This window comes from Phoca vitulina, unplaced genomic scaffold (assembly GCF_004348235.1).
Source record: "Phoca vitulina isolate PV1807 unplaced genomic scaffold, GSC_HSeal_1.0 scaffold52, whole genome shotgun sequence".
Lineage (NCBI taxonomy): Eukaryota > Metazoa > Chordata > Mammalia > Carnivora > Phocidae > Phoca > Phoca vitulina.
The window spans coordinates 6,167,076-6,185,526 of record NW_022589755.1 but is presented as its reverse complement, the minus strand read 5'-3'; the positions used below and the strand labels follow the sequence as shown (position 1 = coordinate 6,185,526).

At 50.0% G+C, this 18,451-nt stretch overlaps 1 protein-coding gene across 3 annotated transcripts; it reads left to right on the top strand.

The window, feature by feature from the left end:
- The first annotated feature begins 63 nt into the window (after positions 1–63).
- On the top strand, positions 64–16,601 carry ZNF473 (zinc finger protein 473). Of its 3 annotated transcripts, none has more exons than XM_032388071.1 (5): positions 64–145; positions 3,003–3,229; positions 9,874–9,984; positions 12,112–12,201; positions 13,435–16,601. In XM_032388071.1, exons 3-5 carry the CDS (start codon positions 9,885–9,887, stop codon positions 15,999–16,001), a joined length of 2,757 nt encoding a protein of 918 aa, XP_032243962.1. In that variant the 5' UTR covers positions 64–145; positions 3,003–3,229; positions 9,874–9,884; the 3' UTR covers positions 16,002–16,601. The 3 variants fall into 3 exon arrangements, with proteins under 3 accessions (XP_032243962.1, XP_032243961.1, XP_032243960.1); XM_032388070.1 differs by having other exon boundaries at positions 2,999–3,229; XM_032388069.1 differs by lacking the exon at positions 3,003–3,229.
- The last annotated feature ends 1,850 nt before the right edge of the window (positions 16,602–18,451 follow it).

Genomic DNA, 18,451 nt, shown 5'->3' with positions numbered 1-18,451 from the left:
TGGCGCGGAGCGTCCTGGGTGGAGTAGTTTGAGGAAATTCATGCGACGCCGGAAGTGGTTACGAGGCGCGAGTGAGAGAAGTTGGGTCAGCGTCTCCTTCCCGGCGGGAGTTGCGTCTGTTAATCCGGCGGACTGCAGTCTTCAGGTGAGGAGACGCCGAGGCTGGCGTTGCTGAGTACTCCGGAGGCTTGGGGGCCTCGTCCTTCCTGAGGGGGTGACGGAATGCTCACGGGGCGATTTCGGCAAAGGGCGCGCCGTCTTGGGCGGTTAGGTGTCTAGGTGAGGTCTTGAAGGCTGTCTTGTTTAGAGCCTGTTCTGGGCCGGGCTTTCGCTGAAACGGTTTCCAGTCCTCACCGGAGCCCTTGAGAGGAGCGGTTAGATTTTATTTTGAGTGAGGAGTCTGAGGCCGAAGGAGGGGTTGAGTTGCTCGAAGTTGAAGCGAGGCAAATCTCGAGGGATAAATGAATGGGAGGACTTCTTCAGGAGGTCGAAGTATCTCACCTTCGAGCGCCCCCTGTGTGCCAGCCGCCGCGCCGTTCTCGGATTTCCTTCTGTGATCTCCGCAGCAGCGCTAAGTGCAGCTGCTCGCTTTTATCGGCTCCCTTGGCAGCACCTCGGGAATCACATATTTTCAGAGTTTAGAAAGTTAAAAGGGTGCGTATTTCATCGTTAGTCAACACCCCAGAGGGATCTGGGGCAATTCTTGGAAATTGATGATTTCTGCCGGGAAAGGCGTGAATCTTCACAGTATACGCATCCTGTGGCGATTCGGGTTCAGTTTTGCTGTCAGTTTATGAATAAAGTTCTGGTTTTCAGACCTTTTTTGGTTTTTAGAATGAACAGATACGGGACTGTGGATCTGTTTCATTTGTCCCATTTTGTACATGTGGAAACCAGGCACAGAGAGCGTGAATGACCTAGATCTAGCCATGGCCCCACACTAAGAAGCAGCAAGACTTCCCAACGCCAGGGCCCAAGATTTTTCAGTCCTGTAATTGTTTGGCTCAAGTTATTCTGACAGGCTGGGTGACCTTGAGCTTCACAGTCGGGCTCCAGTTTCTTCTGTCCCATGGCTCCAAGAGTGTGTGAGATATGGACAGAACGTGATGTGAAAACTGTAGACGGAGGTCTCAAGCTCAGATGTCTCTGAGAGTCAGGCAGATAAGTTAAAGGAGAGAACCTGTCTGGAGGAGGGCTGTGGGGCATCAGGGAGCACTTGCCCCATCTAAGGGGGGTCGCTTTAAGTAGGCACCAACTGACAGATCAGCAGGCCAAATCTAGGATTTTTTGGACACTGGAAATATAATTTCTTTTTTTTTTTTTTTTTAAAGATTTTATTTATTTATTTGACAGAAAGAGACACAGCGAGAGAGGGAGCACAAGCAGGGGGAGTGGGAGAGGGAGAAGCAGGCTTTCTGCTGAGCAGAGAGCCCGACGCGGGGCTTGATCCCAGGACTCTGGGATCATGACCTGAGCCGAAGGCAGACGCTTAACGACTGAGCCACCCAGGCGCCCCTGGAAATATAATTTCTAAGCGAAATAAGTTTGAGACTCCTTAAAATAATTTTCTTTCAAAACCTCCTGTCTGCCAACACTGTGGGAAAAACAAAAACAAAAAAACACAGCTGTGGACCAAATTATACTCACAAGTTGAGGCTTAACCTCCGTCATGTGAGGAAAATCACTGATGAGTAAATGTTAGCACTTACAAGTCTGCCACATTGCCTAATCTGCCATCAAAATCTGGAAAGCCCCGAAGATCATATTTTTCCATAAATTTGGTGTCCAGACCTGACTGGAACTGCTAAGAGTGATAACCTTTAATTATCCTACCTAGAGTGAATATTTATACCCGTCACTCTAGAAATATCGACGTGTTCAATTACAAAATGCTGCCTGTCCCACACTACGCTGTGATTTTATTTTTATTTATTTTTATTTATTTTTTAGATTTTATTTATTTGACAGAGAGAGATAGCGAGAGAAGGAACACAAGCAGGGGGAGAGGGAGAGGGAGAAGCAGGCTTCCCGCTGAGCAGGGAGCCCGATGCGGGGCTCGATCCCGGGACCCTGGGATCATGACCTGAGCCGAAGACAGATGCTTAACGACTGAGCCACCCAGGTGCCCCTACACTGTGATTTTAAAGAAATATATTGTATATATGGTATATCACCGTCCAAAAAATCTGAAAATTTCTGAACTTCAAAGCACATCTGGCTTCAGAGGCTTAAGACTTGTGGACCCATCATTATGACAATCCTGCTGCTTTATGATAGGGGTATTTTCATCACTCCATAGATATGTGCCAATTAGGAAGTTCGCAGGGCTACCGATGTGTAAATAGCCCTCTGGTACAGTGTTTTGTATATTATGGGTCATGAAAATAGCTCAGTGGGCAGTGGCCATAATCTTTTTTTTTTTTTTAAATGAAGTAAAATAGAAGAGACCAGAATAGAAAAGATCCTGGTACATTCTATTTTTTAAGATTCAGTATTATTTCATGAAGCTTTTGTTTAGTTATGTGTGTGAATGAGTAGTAACGGTATATATTGTCTTTGTTACTGTGGGTCATGGTTTAAAAAAAAAAATGTTGGAGAAATCTTGCTGTTTGTTGTAGAAATAGCAGGTTTTGGAGGCCAACTCACCTGGGTGAGATCCTAGAGATGACAGATCAGAAATCCCAGAAAGGTCATCCCAGGGTTTCAATTAGACATTGTGTTCTGTCAAAAAAACGTGTAAAAAGTCTCTACTGTGCTGGGCCTGAGACACAGTAGTGAGCAAGAGGGAAGGTCCCACCACCTTAATGGGCACCTCTCCCAAACATATATCTACTGACTGTAACAAGTGCCAGGAACAGTTATGAAGTTGCTTTGTAGGTTCTGATGCACAGTGGAAAGGAGGGGCTGGGGTAGTTTCAATAAAAACAAAGTTGTTGTTGTGATTCCTGCAGGGAGCCTCACGTTCAGCCTGATCCTCCTTTTTTTTCCCCCCCCAAAGGCAGACGCCCAACTGACTGAGCCACCCAGGCGCCCCCAGCCTGATCCTCCTACTTCGGGACATTTTGGGGGTTCATCCAGCATGGCCAGGGAGTCAACCCTTGGAGGAAGGGAGACTTTGCCCCAGCTCCCTTGTCCCTCCTGCAGCCCTGCCAGTGGGGAACATGGAAGGGAAGGAGAGGGAGCTTAAACGAGACCTCCAGCTGCTGGGCCCTAGTTGGCTGTGACTGAGGTGAGTTGAGGGCCCCTCTGTCCTAATCAGTCATCCCCAAAGCCTGCACAGCTGGCCTGCCTTTATTCTGGGCTCATTGTCCTCTGGTGGCCCCCAAGTGATCCTCTCTTTATACTATCGCTCCCCTGTGCAGTACCCTTCCAGGAATCCTTGCTGCTTATAGGATAAAATCCACATTTCTCAGCACAATCCTGCATGATCTGAGTCCCACCACCTTCCACGGCATCTTCTCTGTCTCCCTAAGTAACCAAAACTCCTTTCTTGGCCTGGTGGTAAAATGTTACACTGTACTTTCCAGATTCCCAGCCTTTGCTCAGGCTCCATCCTCTGCCAGAATACCCTACCCGCCATCTCTGGCTGGTAAGTCTTACACAGCCTTCAAGACACAGCTCAGTCCCCCCCACATTCTCTGGGCAGTCAGCTCTTCCTGGCTCTGCTCTCCCATAGCGCCCCCTGCTGCCTCCACCATAGCACAGATCCACCTGGATGTGGTTGTTCCTGCCCGTCTGTCCACCCCACCAGACAAGGTGCTCCTTGGGGATGGGCACTGATTGGGACTCACCTCTGGGCCCCCAGGGAACAGCACAGGCCTGGTACACAGGAGTTCTTGAGGTGTTGCTTGAATGATGAAAGAAAACCTTCCTCTACCTGGTAATACCTGTTTATCCTTAATGATCCAACTTGAATATCTCACCCGACCAGGCAGCTTTCCCTGATCCAAGGCAATGTTTTCACGCCCTTTCCTGGCCACAGCCCTGGATACCGCCCTGTGTCACAGCCCTATCTCCTTATGCTATCAGCATCCCTGAATGTCCCCTCCAGGCCAAGGACAGGGCCTGACACCTCTGTGCCTCCAGCATCCTCAGAGGGTCTGGCACACAGGAGAAATGACTGTTGAATGAATGAATGCATGCTCTGACCTTGTCACTGGCCAGTATAAGACTCGCTGTGGCTCCCCAGTGCCCCACGAATCAAGTCCAGGGTCTTCCCGCACCCTCCACCACTATTTCCAGGGGTGCTGCTGTCCGGCAAAGTCGAGGAGTCCAGGAAAGGAAGCTTCTTGGGACTCTCTAATCTGGCTCCTGGTGAGAAAACCTCTTTGGCTAATCCCTTCCGACAGGGTATAGACAGGAACAGTTTCAACTACAAATAACAGAACACTCGACTCAACCCAGTTTAAACTGTCAGTAGATTCTGTAGGGCACATAACCGAAAAGGCCAGCGGGGGTGCTGGCTTGATCCGCCAGCTCACCCAGTGTGACCAAGACCCAGTTTATCGTCCCCATCTCTCAGCCCCACTACCTCTTGGCTCCAGCCTTGTCCCGAAACAGCTGTCAGAACTGCACGCCCCCACGTGCCTCCTACAGGTAGGCTTTGTTCTAGGCGCTGTATCGACACACTAGGGAACCAGCTGATGTGGTCCCTGCCGCCATGTAGCTCCCATGTTACGGGGGGGTAAGAGCGTGTCTGCTTGGGAGGGCTGCTGTAACAAAGTGCCTTGGACGACAGAAATGTATTGTCTTAGTTCTGGAGGCTAGAAATCTGAAGTCAGGGTGTCCGCAGGGCCCCTTCCTTTTGGAGGCTGTGGGGGAGAATCCCTTCCAGGCCTCTTGCAGCTTCTAGAGGGGCCTGTGTTCCTTGACTCATGGTCACATCCCTCTCACCTCTGCTTCCTTCATCACCTTGCCTTCTCCCTCCTTTGACTCCTTCTGCCTCTTATAAGGATATTGGTCATGACAATTAGGGCTCACCTTGATCATCCGGGAGAACCTCCCCATCTCAGGATCCTTAACGTGTCACACCTGTGAAGTCCCCTTTGCCGTACAAGGTAACAGTTGTGGGTTCTGGGGATTAGAACATGGATGTCTTTGGGGGACCGTTATGTCTAAGGTCTAAAAGGGTATCTCAAACTTACCTTGCACCAGACCAAACTCAAGACTCTGCCTGGAAACCTGCTTCTCCCACGTCTCCAGAAGCTGCAGCTCTATCCTTCTGGTTGCTCAGGCTAAAATCTTAGAGATGTCTGGGCTCCTCTCTGTCTTTCACCGCTACATTTGATCTCTTAGGAAATGTTGTCAGCACCATCATCAAAATGTCTACATCTCGTCCTGTCACCCCACTCTCCATCCCTGTCTCATTTCTCACCTGGATCATGGAATTCATCTTTTTGCTCGTCTCCCTGCCTGTGCCCTTCCACCTTTTATCTTTTTCCAGAAGGAGCATCCTGTTTAGAATATGCTTAATTAATACGCTTAATTTTTGAGAAATCTTTCTGTTGTATTTTTTTTTTTTTAAGTAGGCTCCATGCCCAGTGCGGAGCCCAGCACGGGGCCTGAACTCATGACCCTGAAATCAAGATCTGAGTTGAGATCAGGAGTCGGATGCTCAACCAACTGAGCCACTGAGGTGCCCCGAAATCTTCGTTGTAAAATAAAGCACAAATGCAGAAACCCGTGCACATCAAATGAATGACTTAATGAAGGCAAACACCAACCAGGTCAAGAGTGAGACCTTGGCCATCCTGGAGGCCCTTTGTGGGCTGCATTCCAGCCCTCTCACGTACCCATAAATAACCTGATTTTTGTAGTCATCACTTCCTTTTTTAGAGAAGTGAGGGGGGAGAGGCAGAGGGAGAGACAGTCTCAAGCAGACTCCATGCCCAGCATTAAGCCTGATGCTGGACTCCATGCCACAACCCTGAGATCATGACCTGAGCAGAAATCAAGAGCTGGACACCCAACCGACTGAGCCACCCAGGTGCCCCTTCCTTCTGGTTTTTTGAACAATAGTTTTATCACCCAAATGCATGTCCCTGTTGCCCCTTCTCTTTTTTTAATGCCTTTCTTTTAGGGGTTTCTTAACATACAGGTTCCTCCTCTATCCCGTTCTGTCTTAATAGCTTGTCCATTGAAGAACCAGGGCTGTTTGACCTGTAGAATTTCTCCCAGTCTGTTTTGGTTTTTTTTTTGCTGGTTACTTACTTTTGGTGCTATTCAGCACACTCCCAGTTGGTGGCTGGATTCAGAGGCTTGATCAGCCTCAGCCAGTCCTTTTGTCAGAACTTGGAGGGATGCCTGAGTGGCTCAGTTGGTTAAGTGTCTGCCTTCGGCTTGGGTCATGATCCCGGGGTCCTGGGATCGGGCCCCACGTTGGGCTCCCTGCTCAAGGGGGAGCCTGCTTCTCCCTCTCCCTCTGCTGCTCCCCCTGCTTGTGCTCTCCCTCTCTGTCAAAAAATAAATAAAATCGTTAAAGAAAATGATTGGATAACTTAAAAACAAAAAGAACTCGGGAGGCCCAGAATGTCCGGTTCTCTCTTTTTGTGATCCTGGCAGGAATTGATACTTACTGCCTTCTCATCTCAGCATTCCTCAGGGCTTGCAAGATGGTGGTGCTCTAATTCCTTCCTTTTCATTAGTTGGAATACTCTTATAAAAAGATATCTCCTTGGGGTTCCTGGGTGGCTCAGTTGGTTAAGTGTCTGACTCTTGGTTTTGGCTCAGGTCATGATCTCAGGGTTTTGAGACTGAGCCCTGCGTTGGGCTCTGCACTGAGCGTGGAGCCTGTTGAGATTCTATCGCCCTCTCCCTCGGCCCCTCCCCTGCTGCATGCACTCTCTCACTCTAAAAAAAAAAAGATACCTCCTTTCATCTTCTATTTGGTAACCCACTGGTACAGTTCATATAGCAGAGGTGGGATAAATGCTTGATTCTTTCCTCTTATTCACCAATTTTCAGTATAAGATCAGTTCCTTCCTATCATCCTTTGAAGATGAGCATTTTTTTAACATACCCACGTGTGTGTGTTGACTGTTAAGAGTTTTACAAAGCATTTTCCACAAATATCAATATGACACACCCAGACTAACTTCCATAAGAGCTAGACTCTTCTCTGCTCTGCCATGTGCCTGGCATGAGGCAGGCTCAGAGCAGGTGCTCGGTGGTCCCTGGACGATGGGTTGTGCTGTGGAGACGGTCCTCGGCTCACTGCGTCCCCACAGCAGCAGTATTTTAGAGATGAGGAAACAGGGCCTTAGAGACAGGGAATAACAAGGTCCCGTGGTTAATAAATAGCAGAACCAGAATTTGATTTGGGGGTCTGACAGAATACAGAGTCATGCCTCTAACTAGTTGGCTTCCTAGGATCACACAGACAGGGGGCTCTCGCTCCTTTGCCCCCACTTAGCGAGTGTGTGACTCGGGGCAGGTGAATTTGATTCTCTGGGCCTCAGTCTTACCTTCTGTAAATTGTGGACAATCCTGCTTTCAAGGAGTTGGTGAGTGAGGACTCCTGGCTGAGACCTGTGATGGGGATGGAGAGGTGTGGAACTGTCCTTTGGTCCCTTTGGTTGGGTCCTTTCTACGTGGTAGGAGGACTCAGTCGCTTCTTGGTGCAGCGATTCATGCCATGGGGCTCATTAGTCCCATCTTACTAATGGGGTAGGAATCAGGGTTCAGAAGGGGCATGTGACTTACTTGCCAGTGGTCATCCACAGGGAAGGTAGCGGGGCCAAGTGCCAAGCCCAACCAGAGACTCAGGTTCTGTTCTTAGGTAAAACATGCCTGTAGGGGCACCTGGGTGGTGCAGTCGGTTACGTGTCTGACTCTTGGTTTTGGCTCAGGTCATGATCTCATGGTCATGGGATCGAGCCCTGCATCGGGCTCTGCTCTCAGCATGGAGTTTGCTTGAGAGTCTTACTCCCTCTCTCTCTGCCCCTCCCCCTCATGCCCTCTCCCTCTCTCTCTCTCAAATGAATAAATAAATCTTTAAAAAAACCCCATGCCTGTGTGTGCATTGATAGCAGTGTGGAGAGAGCACACCAGAGAGCCATCCATGGGTCCTCCTGGAGACGGGGTGCTTGGGGTAAGGCTGGCACTTTTTTTTTTTTTAAAGATTTTATTTATTTGAGAGAGTGAGAGAGGGGTGAGGGACAGAGGGAGAAGCAGACTCCCTGCTGAGCAGAGAGCCCGATGTGGGGCTCAATCCCAGGACCCCGGGATCATGACCTGAGCCAAAGGCAGATGCTTAACCAACTGAGCCACCCAGGTGCCTCCCCGACCCTTTTTTTTTTTTTTTAAAGATTTTATTTATTTATTTGAGAGAGAGAGAATGAGAGAGAGCGAGTACATGAGAGGGGGGAGGGTCAGAGGGAGAAGCAGACTCCCCGCCGAGCAGGGAGCCCGATGCGGGACTCGATCCAGGGACTCCAGGATCATGACCTGAGCCGAAGGCAATCGCTTAACCAACTGAGCCACCCAGGCGCCCTCCCCGACCCTTTTTTAAGTAGATTCCACACCCAGCGTGGAGCCCAACACAGAGCTTGAAATCATGACCTTGAGATCAAGACCTGAGCTGAGATTAAGAGTAAGATGCTTAACCAGCTGAGCCACCCAGGCGCCCCAAGGCTGGCCCTTTATTATCAATACTTTTCGAGTATTTGAGGGTTTATTCTAAGTACGTATTCACTAGGAAGTTTTCAAATTAAGAAAGATGATGTCACTTACAGTTGGACATTTGGGTGCCTCAGGCCGTCATGCAGCCCAAAATGGACCCAGCACCACCTATGAGGGCTCTTGCTTCCCCTCAGAAGTCGTACTGAATCTAATCAGGCCGCTTACCAAGCAGTTTCTGAGAGATGCGGTGAGCCGAGGAGCAGCCAGATGACAGCGAGAGGAATCGCCACGTCTACAATGTGGGACCTTCAGTCGGGATGGTGGAGAATGAAGAGGGTAGAGGGTACAGCTGTAGATTAAAAACCTTCAGAGCCATGTCAGCCCAGTGCAGGGCATGGGCCACTTTGGCTTCTGATTCAAACAAGCCAGCCAGAAAAACATACCATTGAACCCATAGTGGTCAAATCATAGACAGAAAGCAGATCGGTGATGCCAGGGGCTGGGCTGGGGCTGGGGGTGGGGAGATGGTGGTTAAAGGGGACAGAGTTTCAGTTCTGCAAGGTGAAGAGAGTTCTGGTGATGGCTGCATAATGTGAATGCGTTTAATGCCACTGGATGAAGTGGCATTTTTATTTATTTATTTTTTTTTTACAATTAAAAAGGAAAAAACCACCATTGAGATGTCAGACAAATCTGCATTCAGACTTTGAATATGATCTAGGTATTCAGTGATTAAGGAGTTCTGTTGTAAATATTGAAGTATTCACAGGGGAAATCAGATGCTGCCTGGGATTCATTTTGAAATATTTTGTCCCGCCCGCAAAAAAACTAATGAACAAAATAGACCAATGTTAACGGGTTGAGGTCAGGTGATGGGTACATGGTGGTCTGTTACATGCAAATCTCTACTTCTGTATATGTCTGAAAATTTCCATAATAACTTAAAATCTTGAATGAACACTCAAAAGCAAGAGCCACAGTAAATAGATTTTAGCAACAGGCAGACGTGGATTTAAGTCCTGCCTGTGTGACCTTGAGGGGACCTCACATCCCCTGTCCAAGATTCCATATCTCGCCTATAAAATATGGGGATGCCCAGTCTCTTATGTCTCAGGGCTCCCAGGAGATGATTTTTGTCAAAGGCCTGGTATGTTGAGAGCACGGAGGTGCTCGGAGTGAGCCATTGGGTCCTTCCCTGACCCCAGTCTCGGTGTCACTGACAGCATGTCACATTTCAGGAATTTGTGCCCCTAGGGGATGCAGCCATGGACTTCACATTGGAGGACTGGGAGCACCTGGGGCTGGACCAGGGGGACCTGTTCTGGGACACAGCGCTGGACAACTACCAGAACCTATTCCTGCTGAGTGAGTGTCCACTCTAGCCCCGGGGGCCTGGTCACTGCCCTGCTCAGTGGCTCCTGTCCCCCAGGATAAACTCCCGGCTCCTGAGCGCCAGAGAACCAGCATGACGTGGCCCAACAGTGCTCAGCTGGCCAGTTCTGGCCACAAACCCCCCTCCAGGGACATTGGCAATGCCCTTGCTGATTATCAGCACTTGGGAGTGGGGGGTATGTGCCTGGCATCTCGTGGGTAGAGCCCAGGCTTGCTGCCACATGTCCTGGAATGCAAGGACAGCCCCTACAGCCGAGGATTATCCGACCCCAAATGTCAGGAGTGCCAAGGTTGAGAAACCCTGATCACCCCCACCTGCTGCTCTGGCCTCGTCAGCACTTTCCTCTTCGTCGTTGTAGAGCTGACAGGCAGAGTCCTTGCATCTGCCTTCCCCTCTGCTAGAAGACCCGTCCCCTCCCTGCCCCCAGGACGGCCTGTGAGCAAGTCCTCCTCTGTTTCCTGCTCTGCTCACCCACCACCCCCGCACTTGCTAACTGCTCATTTGATGCTCTGTCTCCTGCCGATGGGACGGGTGCCCCCTGAGGGCGGGGACTGTCCACCCATGCTGCCCACGGGTATATCCCCAGTGTCTGGAACAGTCTGTACTTGCCGTGGGGACTCACTGAGCGGCGGCTCAGTAAATGCAGGAGCAGCTGAGTCAGGAGCCGGGTCTCACACTGGGTCAGTGCTGAGAACTGCCCTTTAATCCTACCGTCCCCCCACGAGGAAGTCTGACTCCCTGTTTTGTGGGCCCTTCTGAAATCGAGGTCCACAGAGGGGAAGTCACCATCTCAGCTATGCTGAGGTCCCCACAAGCACCCTGTGTTTGGTGGTGCACGAGGAGGACTCGCAGGACTCAGCATGTAGTACTCCCGGCCACGACATATTACAGAGAAAAGACCCAGCATGGGCAGCAAAGGGGAAACCAGAGCCAGCTTCCAGAGCCCTCTGCCTGTGGACTCCCACAGGATGCGTACCGAGGTGACAACACATGTGAAATGTCTACCAGGGACGCTCGTTAAAGAGACTCCGTGCCCATAATTTTTATTGGGGGCTGGTCACAGAGGCGCGCTCTGCCTGGAATGTACCAGAATTCTAGACTCCCAGCAGGAAAGCAGGTGTTCAGCATGACCCTTGGGGCACAGCTCATCTTGGTTCGGGAAATCTGCCACCCTCCTCAAATCCAGGTGCCCAGACACCAGCCAAGGGCCAGCCTTGCAGATTTTCTCTCAACTCTGCCCAATGTGTGCTACAGAAGCAGCTTGGCTCAGACCTCTCTGTCTTTTCTATTTTTAAACTATGGCCCGCAATAAATGCATGTTTCCCTTGACTCCCCTGCACACGTGTGTGTACACCCGAGCAGCGTATTAGCTTCCTATGGCTGCTCTTACTCATGCCACGAACACAGCAGCTTAAAACAATTCTTATAGCTCTGGAGGTCGGAAGTATGAAACGGGTCTGATGGGGCTAAAATCAGTGTGTTGGCAGGGCTCGATCCTTTTGGAGGCTCCAGGGAAGAGTGTTTCTTTGCCCCTTTCCAGCTTCTAGAGGCAGCTGCGTTGCTTGGCTCACGGCCCTTTCATTTTCAAGCCAGAAGGGGCTTTTCTTCCACTGTAGCTCGGACCCCCGGTATTATGACTCTGTTCCCTTGCTCGAGCAGTTAGTTTGCAGAGGGCAGAGCGTGGGGCCGACTGGGCTGTGGGAACCCGGCATGCTCCATCCCAGGCCCGGCCTGTGGAGGCCTCAGGTGATGCGCGCTCCCTGGGTGAATGCGTGAGCCATGGATGGCTGAGGAAGTACGAGCCTCTCCACCTGGCACACCGCTCATTCCTCAAGAGCTGCTGCAAGTCCTTTGTATCCCCAGCCCCGGATGTCACAGCTCTGATCACCCTAGATTGTGACTGTCTGGGTCCCTCTCCTCCACTGGACTGGGAACCCAGCAGGGCAGGTGTCCCTGGAGTCGCCCAGTGCAGCGTCTGGCCCTCAGGAGCAGTACGCTGGATAAAGCATTGGCTAGGCAGGAGAGCCAGGAGGTTCCCGCTACGCAGCTGGCTGGTCTTCCATGTCCTAGTTGATGACAGTGCTCTTCTCTGCCTACAGACCCCTCCAAACCCAAACTGACCTCCCATCCAGATGGCACCGAGGAGCTGAAGGTCCTGGTGAGAGAAAGCCCAGAATCGGCGGGCCCTGGTGAGTGGGCAGGGAGGGGAGGGCGGTGGGCCCGTGCCACATGGCCCCTTGTGTGCCGTCTGTCTTTGGAACTTCCGTCCAGATCCAGAATGTTTATCCAGACATCTTGACCCTGGACTGATGAGTGTCGCTCTGCCATGTGCTGGCTTCTGTCCACTCATACTGGCAGGTTGGGACCCTCCCTCTGCCGGCCTGTCTCGTCTCCATCTACATCAGTGTTCAGCATGCGGCTGTTCTGGTGCCTTTCCTCTGTCCCCTCTTCCATCTTTTCAGGCTGAGCAGGAGGTGGCCTTCCAGGCCCTGATTCAGTCTGTCCACCTTCCTGCCTTGTGCCTGTTGAGCCCTGTGAACCCCCGGTCTGTTTCACCCCTCTTTGCACAGGTCCATCCCACAGGGCATAGTGGGGGGCTGCATCTGTGAATAACGCAAGCCCAGGCCTTAATGCAGCCAAGAACATTTGTTCGGGTCTCTCCTAGGCCATGGTTCCTCCGGGGGGAGCAGGTTAGGCAGTGAGGGTATTCACCTGGTTGAGATGTCCCCAGTGGGAAAAGGCAGAGACAGGGGCCTTGCCTGGGGCACAGGAGGCTGTTCTCATGGTCAGATCATTAACACGAGAAGGGCCCCTGAATCAGAGATCACGGGGTTGGCCGCATGGCTCGGTCTCAGCCTCCACCACCCAGTCAGGATGCAGCTCTGTTCTTGGCTCACTGCTTGTGAGCTCATGAATGTGGACCCTCTGTAGCTTCCTGTCGAGCACACCAGTGTTTGTGCATAGGTGACCAGCCCAGGCACAGAATCCGGCCACCTCAACAACGTATGCTGTTTCCACGCACATGTAGCCGTGCCTTTACCAACCCAATCTGTCCTCCGCTGGTAATAACGGTGCTGCGTTACTGTCATTTGTATCTCTTTCCCTGTTGAACAGTGCCCTTCTCCTGGAAGCAGGCCATAGCTGATGGGGGTAATGGCAGAGAGTATCCGCTGAGAGGCTCCCTTTCCCAGTGGAGCCCCTGTGGCTGCCCAGTTCCCCGCTTAACTGTCCTGGAAATGGGCTGTTTCCTGTGGTGCTAGTTCCAGCCAGGTCACGACTTCGGCCCCTTCTCCTTCATCACCTTGAGGACAGGCTTACTGAGGAGCCATCACCCGTTCTCCCTCGTCTGTGTTCTCACCCTGCAGCTCCAGACTTTTTTACCCTTGGGAACAGGAGACATCTGCACTTTCTCTCTCTTTCAGACACAGCTGAGGTCAAGAACGGTCTTCTGGACCACGACTTCTTGGAAGAAGGACTCTCCCAGGAGATCGTGGAGACGTTTTCCAAGGATGGCCTCTGGAACTCCAGTTGGGGGAAAGCCTGTGTAGGTGAGAGTTGGTTAGATAGTATCCTAGGGGATCCAGAAAGTTTTCAGAGGTCTGACTTTGTTACCAACAAGGAAAGTCCCATAGAATGCAGGAGTCACGAACTCAAGAGAGACCTTGGTCCTGAGTCTCTCCTTTCCACAGGAGAGGATTCTGTGATTCACAGTCTTCCTGAAAAGAGCCTGGCACCAGCTATATCTCCGGAACATGGGAGTGACTTTGGCTGTGACTTAGACCAGAGCCGGCAGGAGACTCTCCAGGAAGGGGAGAAACTGTATAAATGTAGTGAATGTGGGAAGAGCTTCAGCCAGAGTTACCACCTTATCCAGCACTGGATTATTCATACTAGAGAGAAACCCACTGTACATCAAGAGTACGAGGAATGTTTCAGCCAGAGTTCTTGCCTCTTTGTGCCTCCAATGACTCACACAGGCTACAAATCCTGTGTGTATACCAAGTATGGGGAAACTTTCAGTCAGAATACACACCTTCTGTGGCATCAGAAAATTCACACTGGAGAAAACCCATCTAAGAATCAAGATGGTGACCAGCCATCAGGTCTCGGCTTACAGCCTGCTGAGCATCAGAAAACCCACACGGGGGGTCAGTCCTACAGATGTAGCGAGTGCGGCAAGAGTTTCAGCCTAACCTTTCATCTTACTCAGCATCAGAAGACCCATACCCGGAAATGCTATGAATGTTCCAAATGCGAGGCGACCTTCAACTTCCATAAATACCTCCTCCAACACCAGAAAATCCATGCTGCGAACACGCCCTCTGAGCGTCAGGAATGCGGGGAGACCTTCAGGCAGAGTTTGCTGCTTGTTGAACACCAGTCTGTTCACACTGGAGAAAAGCCTTACAAGTGTGATCAGTGTGGGAAACCCTTCAGGAATATCTCAACCCTAAAGATCCACCAGAGGGTTCACAGTGGAGAGAAGCCTTACAAATGCAGTGAGTGTGGGAAAGCCTTCTACCGGAACACTCACCTTAATGAACATCAGAGGATTCACACTGGTTATCGGCCCTATAAATGTGACAAATGCATCAAGAGTTTCAGCCGGGCCTCCCACCTGATTCGACACCAGTCCATCCATGCCACAGAAAAACCCTACAGCTGTGCCAAATGCAAGGAAACTTTCAGCCACAATGAACACCTTGTCCAACACCAGAAAATGCACAATGTGGAGACCCCGTATGAGTGTCAGGAGTGTGGTGAGCGCTTCATCTGCAGCTCCACCCTAACTTGCCACCAGACTGTTCACACCAGAGAAAAACAAGGACTTGGTGAGAGCAGGAGGATCCTGAATCAGGACTCAGAGCAGAGAGAGCAACCAAGAATCGGCGAGAAGCACTTTAAGTGTGATAAATGCGAGAAAACCTTTAGCCACAGCAAATACCTGACTCAGCACGAGAGGGTTCACACCAGGGTGAAGCCCTTTGAGTGTAACCAGTGTGGAAAAGCCTTTGGCCAAAGTACACAGCTCATTCGCCACCAGAGCATCCACTCTGGGGCGCGGCGGTATGAATGTGGGGACTGTGGGAAGGCCTTCATCCACAGCACTTCCCTCACCAAACATCAGTCTGTCCACAAGAGCAAGCACCCCTTTAAATGTAATGAATGTGGAAAGACCTTCAGTGAAAGTGCACATCTCTCAGAACACTGGTTAATTCACACTGCAGAGAAACTCCTTCAGTGTAACAAATGTGACAAAGCCGTTGCCCACAGTAACTACCTTACTCAGCATCAGAGAGCTCATGCTAGAAAGAAGTCCTTTGAGTGTAACGAATGTGGAAAATCATTCCATCAGAGCTCGTGCCTTTCTAAGCATCAGAGAGATCACACAGGTGAGAAACCCCACAAATGCAGTGACTGTGGGAAAACCTTCAGCATGGGTGCTCAACTCATTCAACACCAGAGAGTTCACACCAGAGAAAAGCCTTATGTTTGTCAGGAATGTGGGAAAGCCTTCAGCCAGAGCTCATGCCTTTCTGTTCACCAGCGAGTTCATACCGGAGAAAAGCCTTATGTTTGTCAGGAATGCGGGAAAGCCTTCAGCCAGAGCTCATGCCTTTCTGTTCACCAGAGAATTCACACCGGAGAAAAGCCTTATGTTTGTCAGGAATGCGGGAAAGCCTTCAGCCAGAGCTCGTGCCTTTCTGTTCACCAGAGAATTCATACCGGGGAGAAGCCTTACGTGTGTGCTGAATGTGGGAAAGCCTTTGCTCAGAAAGCAAATCTGATGCAGCATGAGAGAGTTCACACTGGGGAGAAGCCTTATGCCTGTAGGGTGTGTGGGAAAGCCTTTGGCCTCAGTGCCCATCTCAGTCAGCACCAGAGAGTTCACACCCAAGAGAAACTAGCAATGTCAACCTTGTCAGCCCTTTGCTGCAGGTCTCAGCAGACATCAGCAAGTTCACACTTAGAGGTAACAAGGAGTTAAGTAGAAAGTAACAAGTAGCAATACTTCCTACTACTGGGTTGCAGCAAAGTCCCAGACATCTGAACATGGTTTATCTGAGTCCTAAAGTTGAAATCACATTGTAAGCTCCCTCTCCCCAAATAAATACATCTCTTTATCCATAAAGAGTGATTAGAAAATGTGTACCCGAGTTTCATGAAAACACAGTAGTTGAGAACATGGGAATTCAGAGGTAGACCCGAGCCAGTTGGCTGAGTTAAATCCCAGCTCTGACACGTGCTACCTGAGTGTTCTGGGGAGAGTCATGGGACCTCCTAGGGCCTCAGCATCCTCATCTGTAAAATGGGCACAAGACAATTACCTACCTCAGAGCGCTGTTGTGAGGATAAATAAATAGATGTAAAGAAGCACTTTGAACTGAGTGCCCAGCACATAGTAAGTACTCACCAAATGTGAGCTACAAATACTTATGATATACAACAAATATATTAAAAAGAAGGGAAGAATTAGCAATCCTCTATTTACTGCAGTTAATGTTCTTGCTAATACTGTGCGGTGGCTTTCATTTTTTAAAAAGATTTTATTTGAGAGAGAGAGCACGAGCAGGGGTGAGGTGCAGAGGGAGAGAGAGAAGCAGGCTCCCCGTTGAGCAGGGAGCCCAACCCAGAACTCGATCCCAGGACCCTGAGATCATGACCTGAGCCAGGCAGATGCCCAACCAACTGAGCCACCCAGGTGCCCCTCATTTTTTTTTTTTTTTTAAGATTTTACTTTTAAGTAATATCTATACCCAACGTGGGGCTCAAACTGACCACTGAGACCAAGAGTCATATGCTCTTCTGACTGAGCCAGTTAGGCACCCTTGCATCACTTTTATTTATTTATTTTTAGATAGTTTTTTTTTTTTTTTCAAGATTTTATTTATTTTAGAGTGAGTGGGAGGGAGAGGAAGAGAGAATCTGAAGCAGATTCCGCGCTAAGTGCAGAGCCTGATGGAGGGCTTGATTCCACAACCGTGAGATCACAACCCCAGCCAAAACCAAGAGTTGGATGCTCAATTGGCTGAGCCACACAGGTGCCCCACATAGCTTTCATTTTTAAAGGTTTCTCCAAAATGCCCCTGGCTAAATTTGGTTCCCAAAACCCAGCACCTTGCTCTTTTCTTTAAAAAAAAAAGTCTAGTCTTTTCCTTCCCTCTGCTCTGTCATACTTTCTTAATTAACCCACAGAAGCCAAGAAGAGCATGTAAACTAACACTAACTAGTTAGAACTTTCCACTCCTAACCTCCAAAACCTCCCACTCAAAAGGACACCCTCCCACATATACATGTCACCCCTTCCCATAATTTAAAGTTGGTTATACAGCATGAGGCCCAGTTTGCTGTGGGAGTTAATGGTACTGGAAGCAGTGGGATTCATCTGGGAAAGCTGCATTCTATACTGCTACACAGTTCACAGATGTCCTTGATGGTGGAAATTGTAGTATACAGAAATGACAGCTAACATATTCCTCATGTACTGTTTGTCCAAGCCAGCCACTCACCAGGCACTTTGTCAGGCTCCAGGGTAGGGAATACCAATGTGGTAAGCCCTGCCCTTGCCTGGAAACTTCTGGAATCAAAGGGAAGTGGATGGCCCCGTTTCCACAGAGAAGTACCATTCGTTGACAAGTGACATCTTAAATTCCCTCATGTCACAGCAAGTTCTGGGACTGTGGCGGAGTGCTGGAGAGCCCAGGGAGGACACCATCCTGTTGGAGCCCTCAAGTCAACTGCTTAACCTTGGCCAGGCCTGTTCTACAGCTGAGACACCTTGTGGAACCACACGATCAGCTCCCTCTTGATGATACCTCCTCAGCTCTGGGTTTTTGTGTCTCACCCACTGAATGACCAGTGACATGTTTCCTGAAGCACAAACAGAATCTAATGAAGACACTGACACTTGTGATATCTTTCATGTTTTTGGTGCTACAAAAGCTTAGGAATATGTGCTCTGTGCTCTTGAGCTTTTTAAACCTTGCACCTTGAGTTCTGCTGGTTGGTTTTGTTGTAACTAAGAATTGATTGGCTGACCACTGGGCCCACACCACAGTGGGGAACATACTGGTTTTCAAATGGCCAAAACATCAAACTCCCTGCACATGGTCCCCGCCCTCTGATCGCTGTGTAGTCTGTGCGACGGGCCTGTTCTCTACCAAAGGGGCAGAACAGAGGCAGGAACTCGAACTGATGAGTGTGTTCAACGAGAGTTTTGACACCAAAGAGAGAGGTCAGAGGCCCTGTGGAAAATTGGCAGCCATGGTGGGGGGCAGTCTCTGTAACTACTGACCTGTGTTGCTGTGGGGCAGTGTGGAAATGCCCTTCATGTGTGCGTTTTGGTTCTCTTTGGTTCTCTGATTAAAGTTTTGAGTCTATAAGCGTTGGTTGCTTCTTTCAGCCTGCTGCCACGTACCTGGCCAGATGCTGGGCACA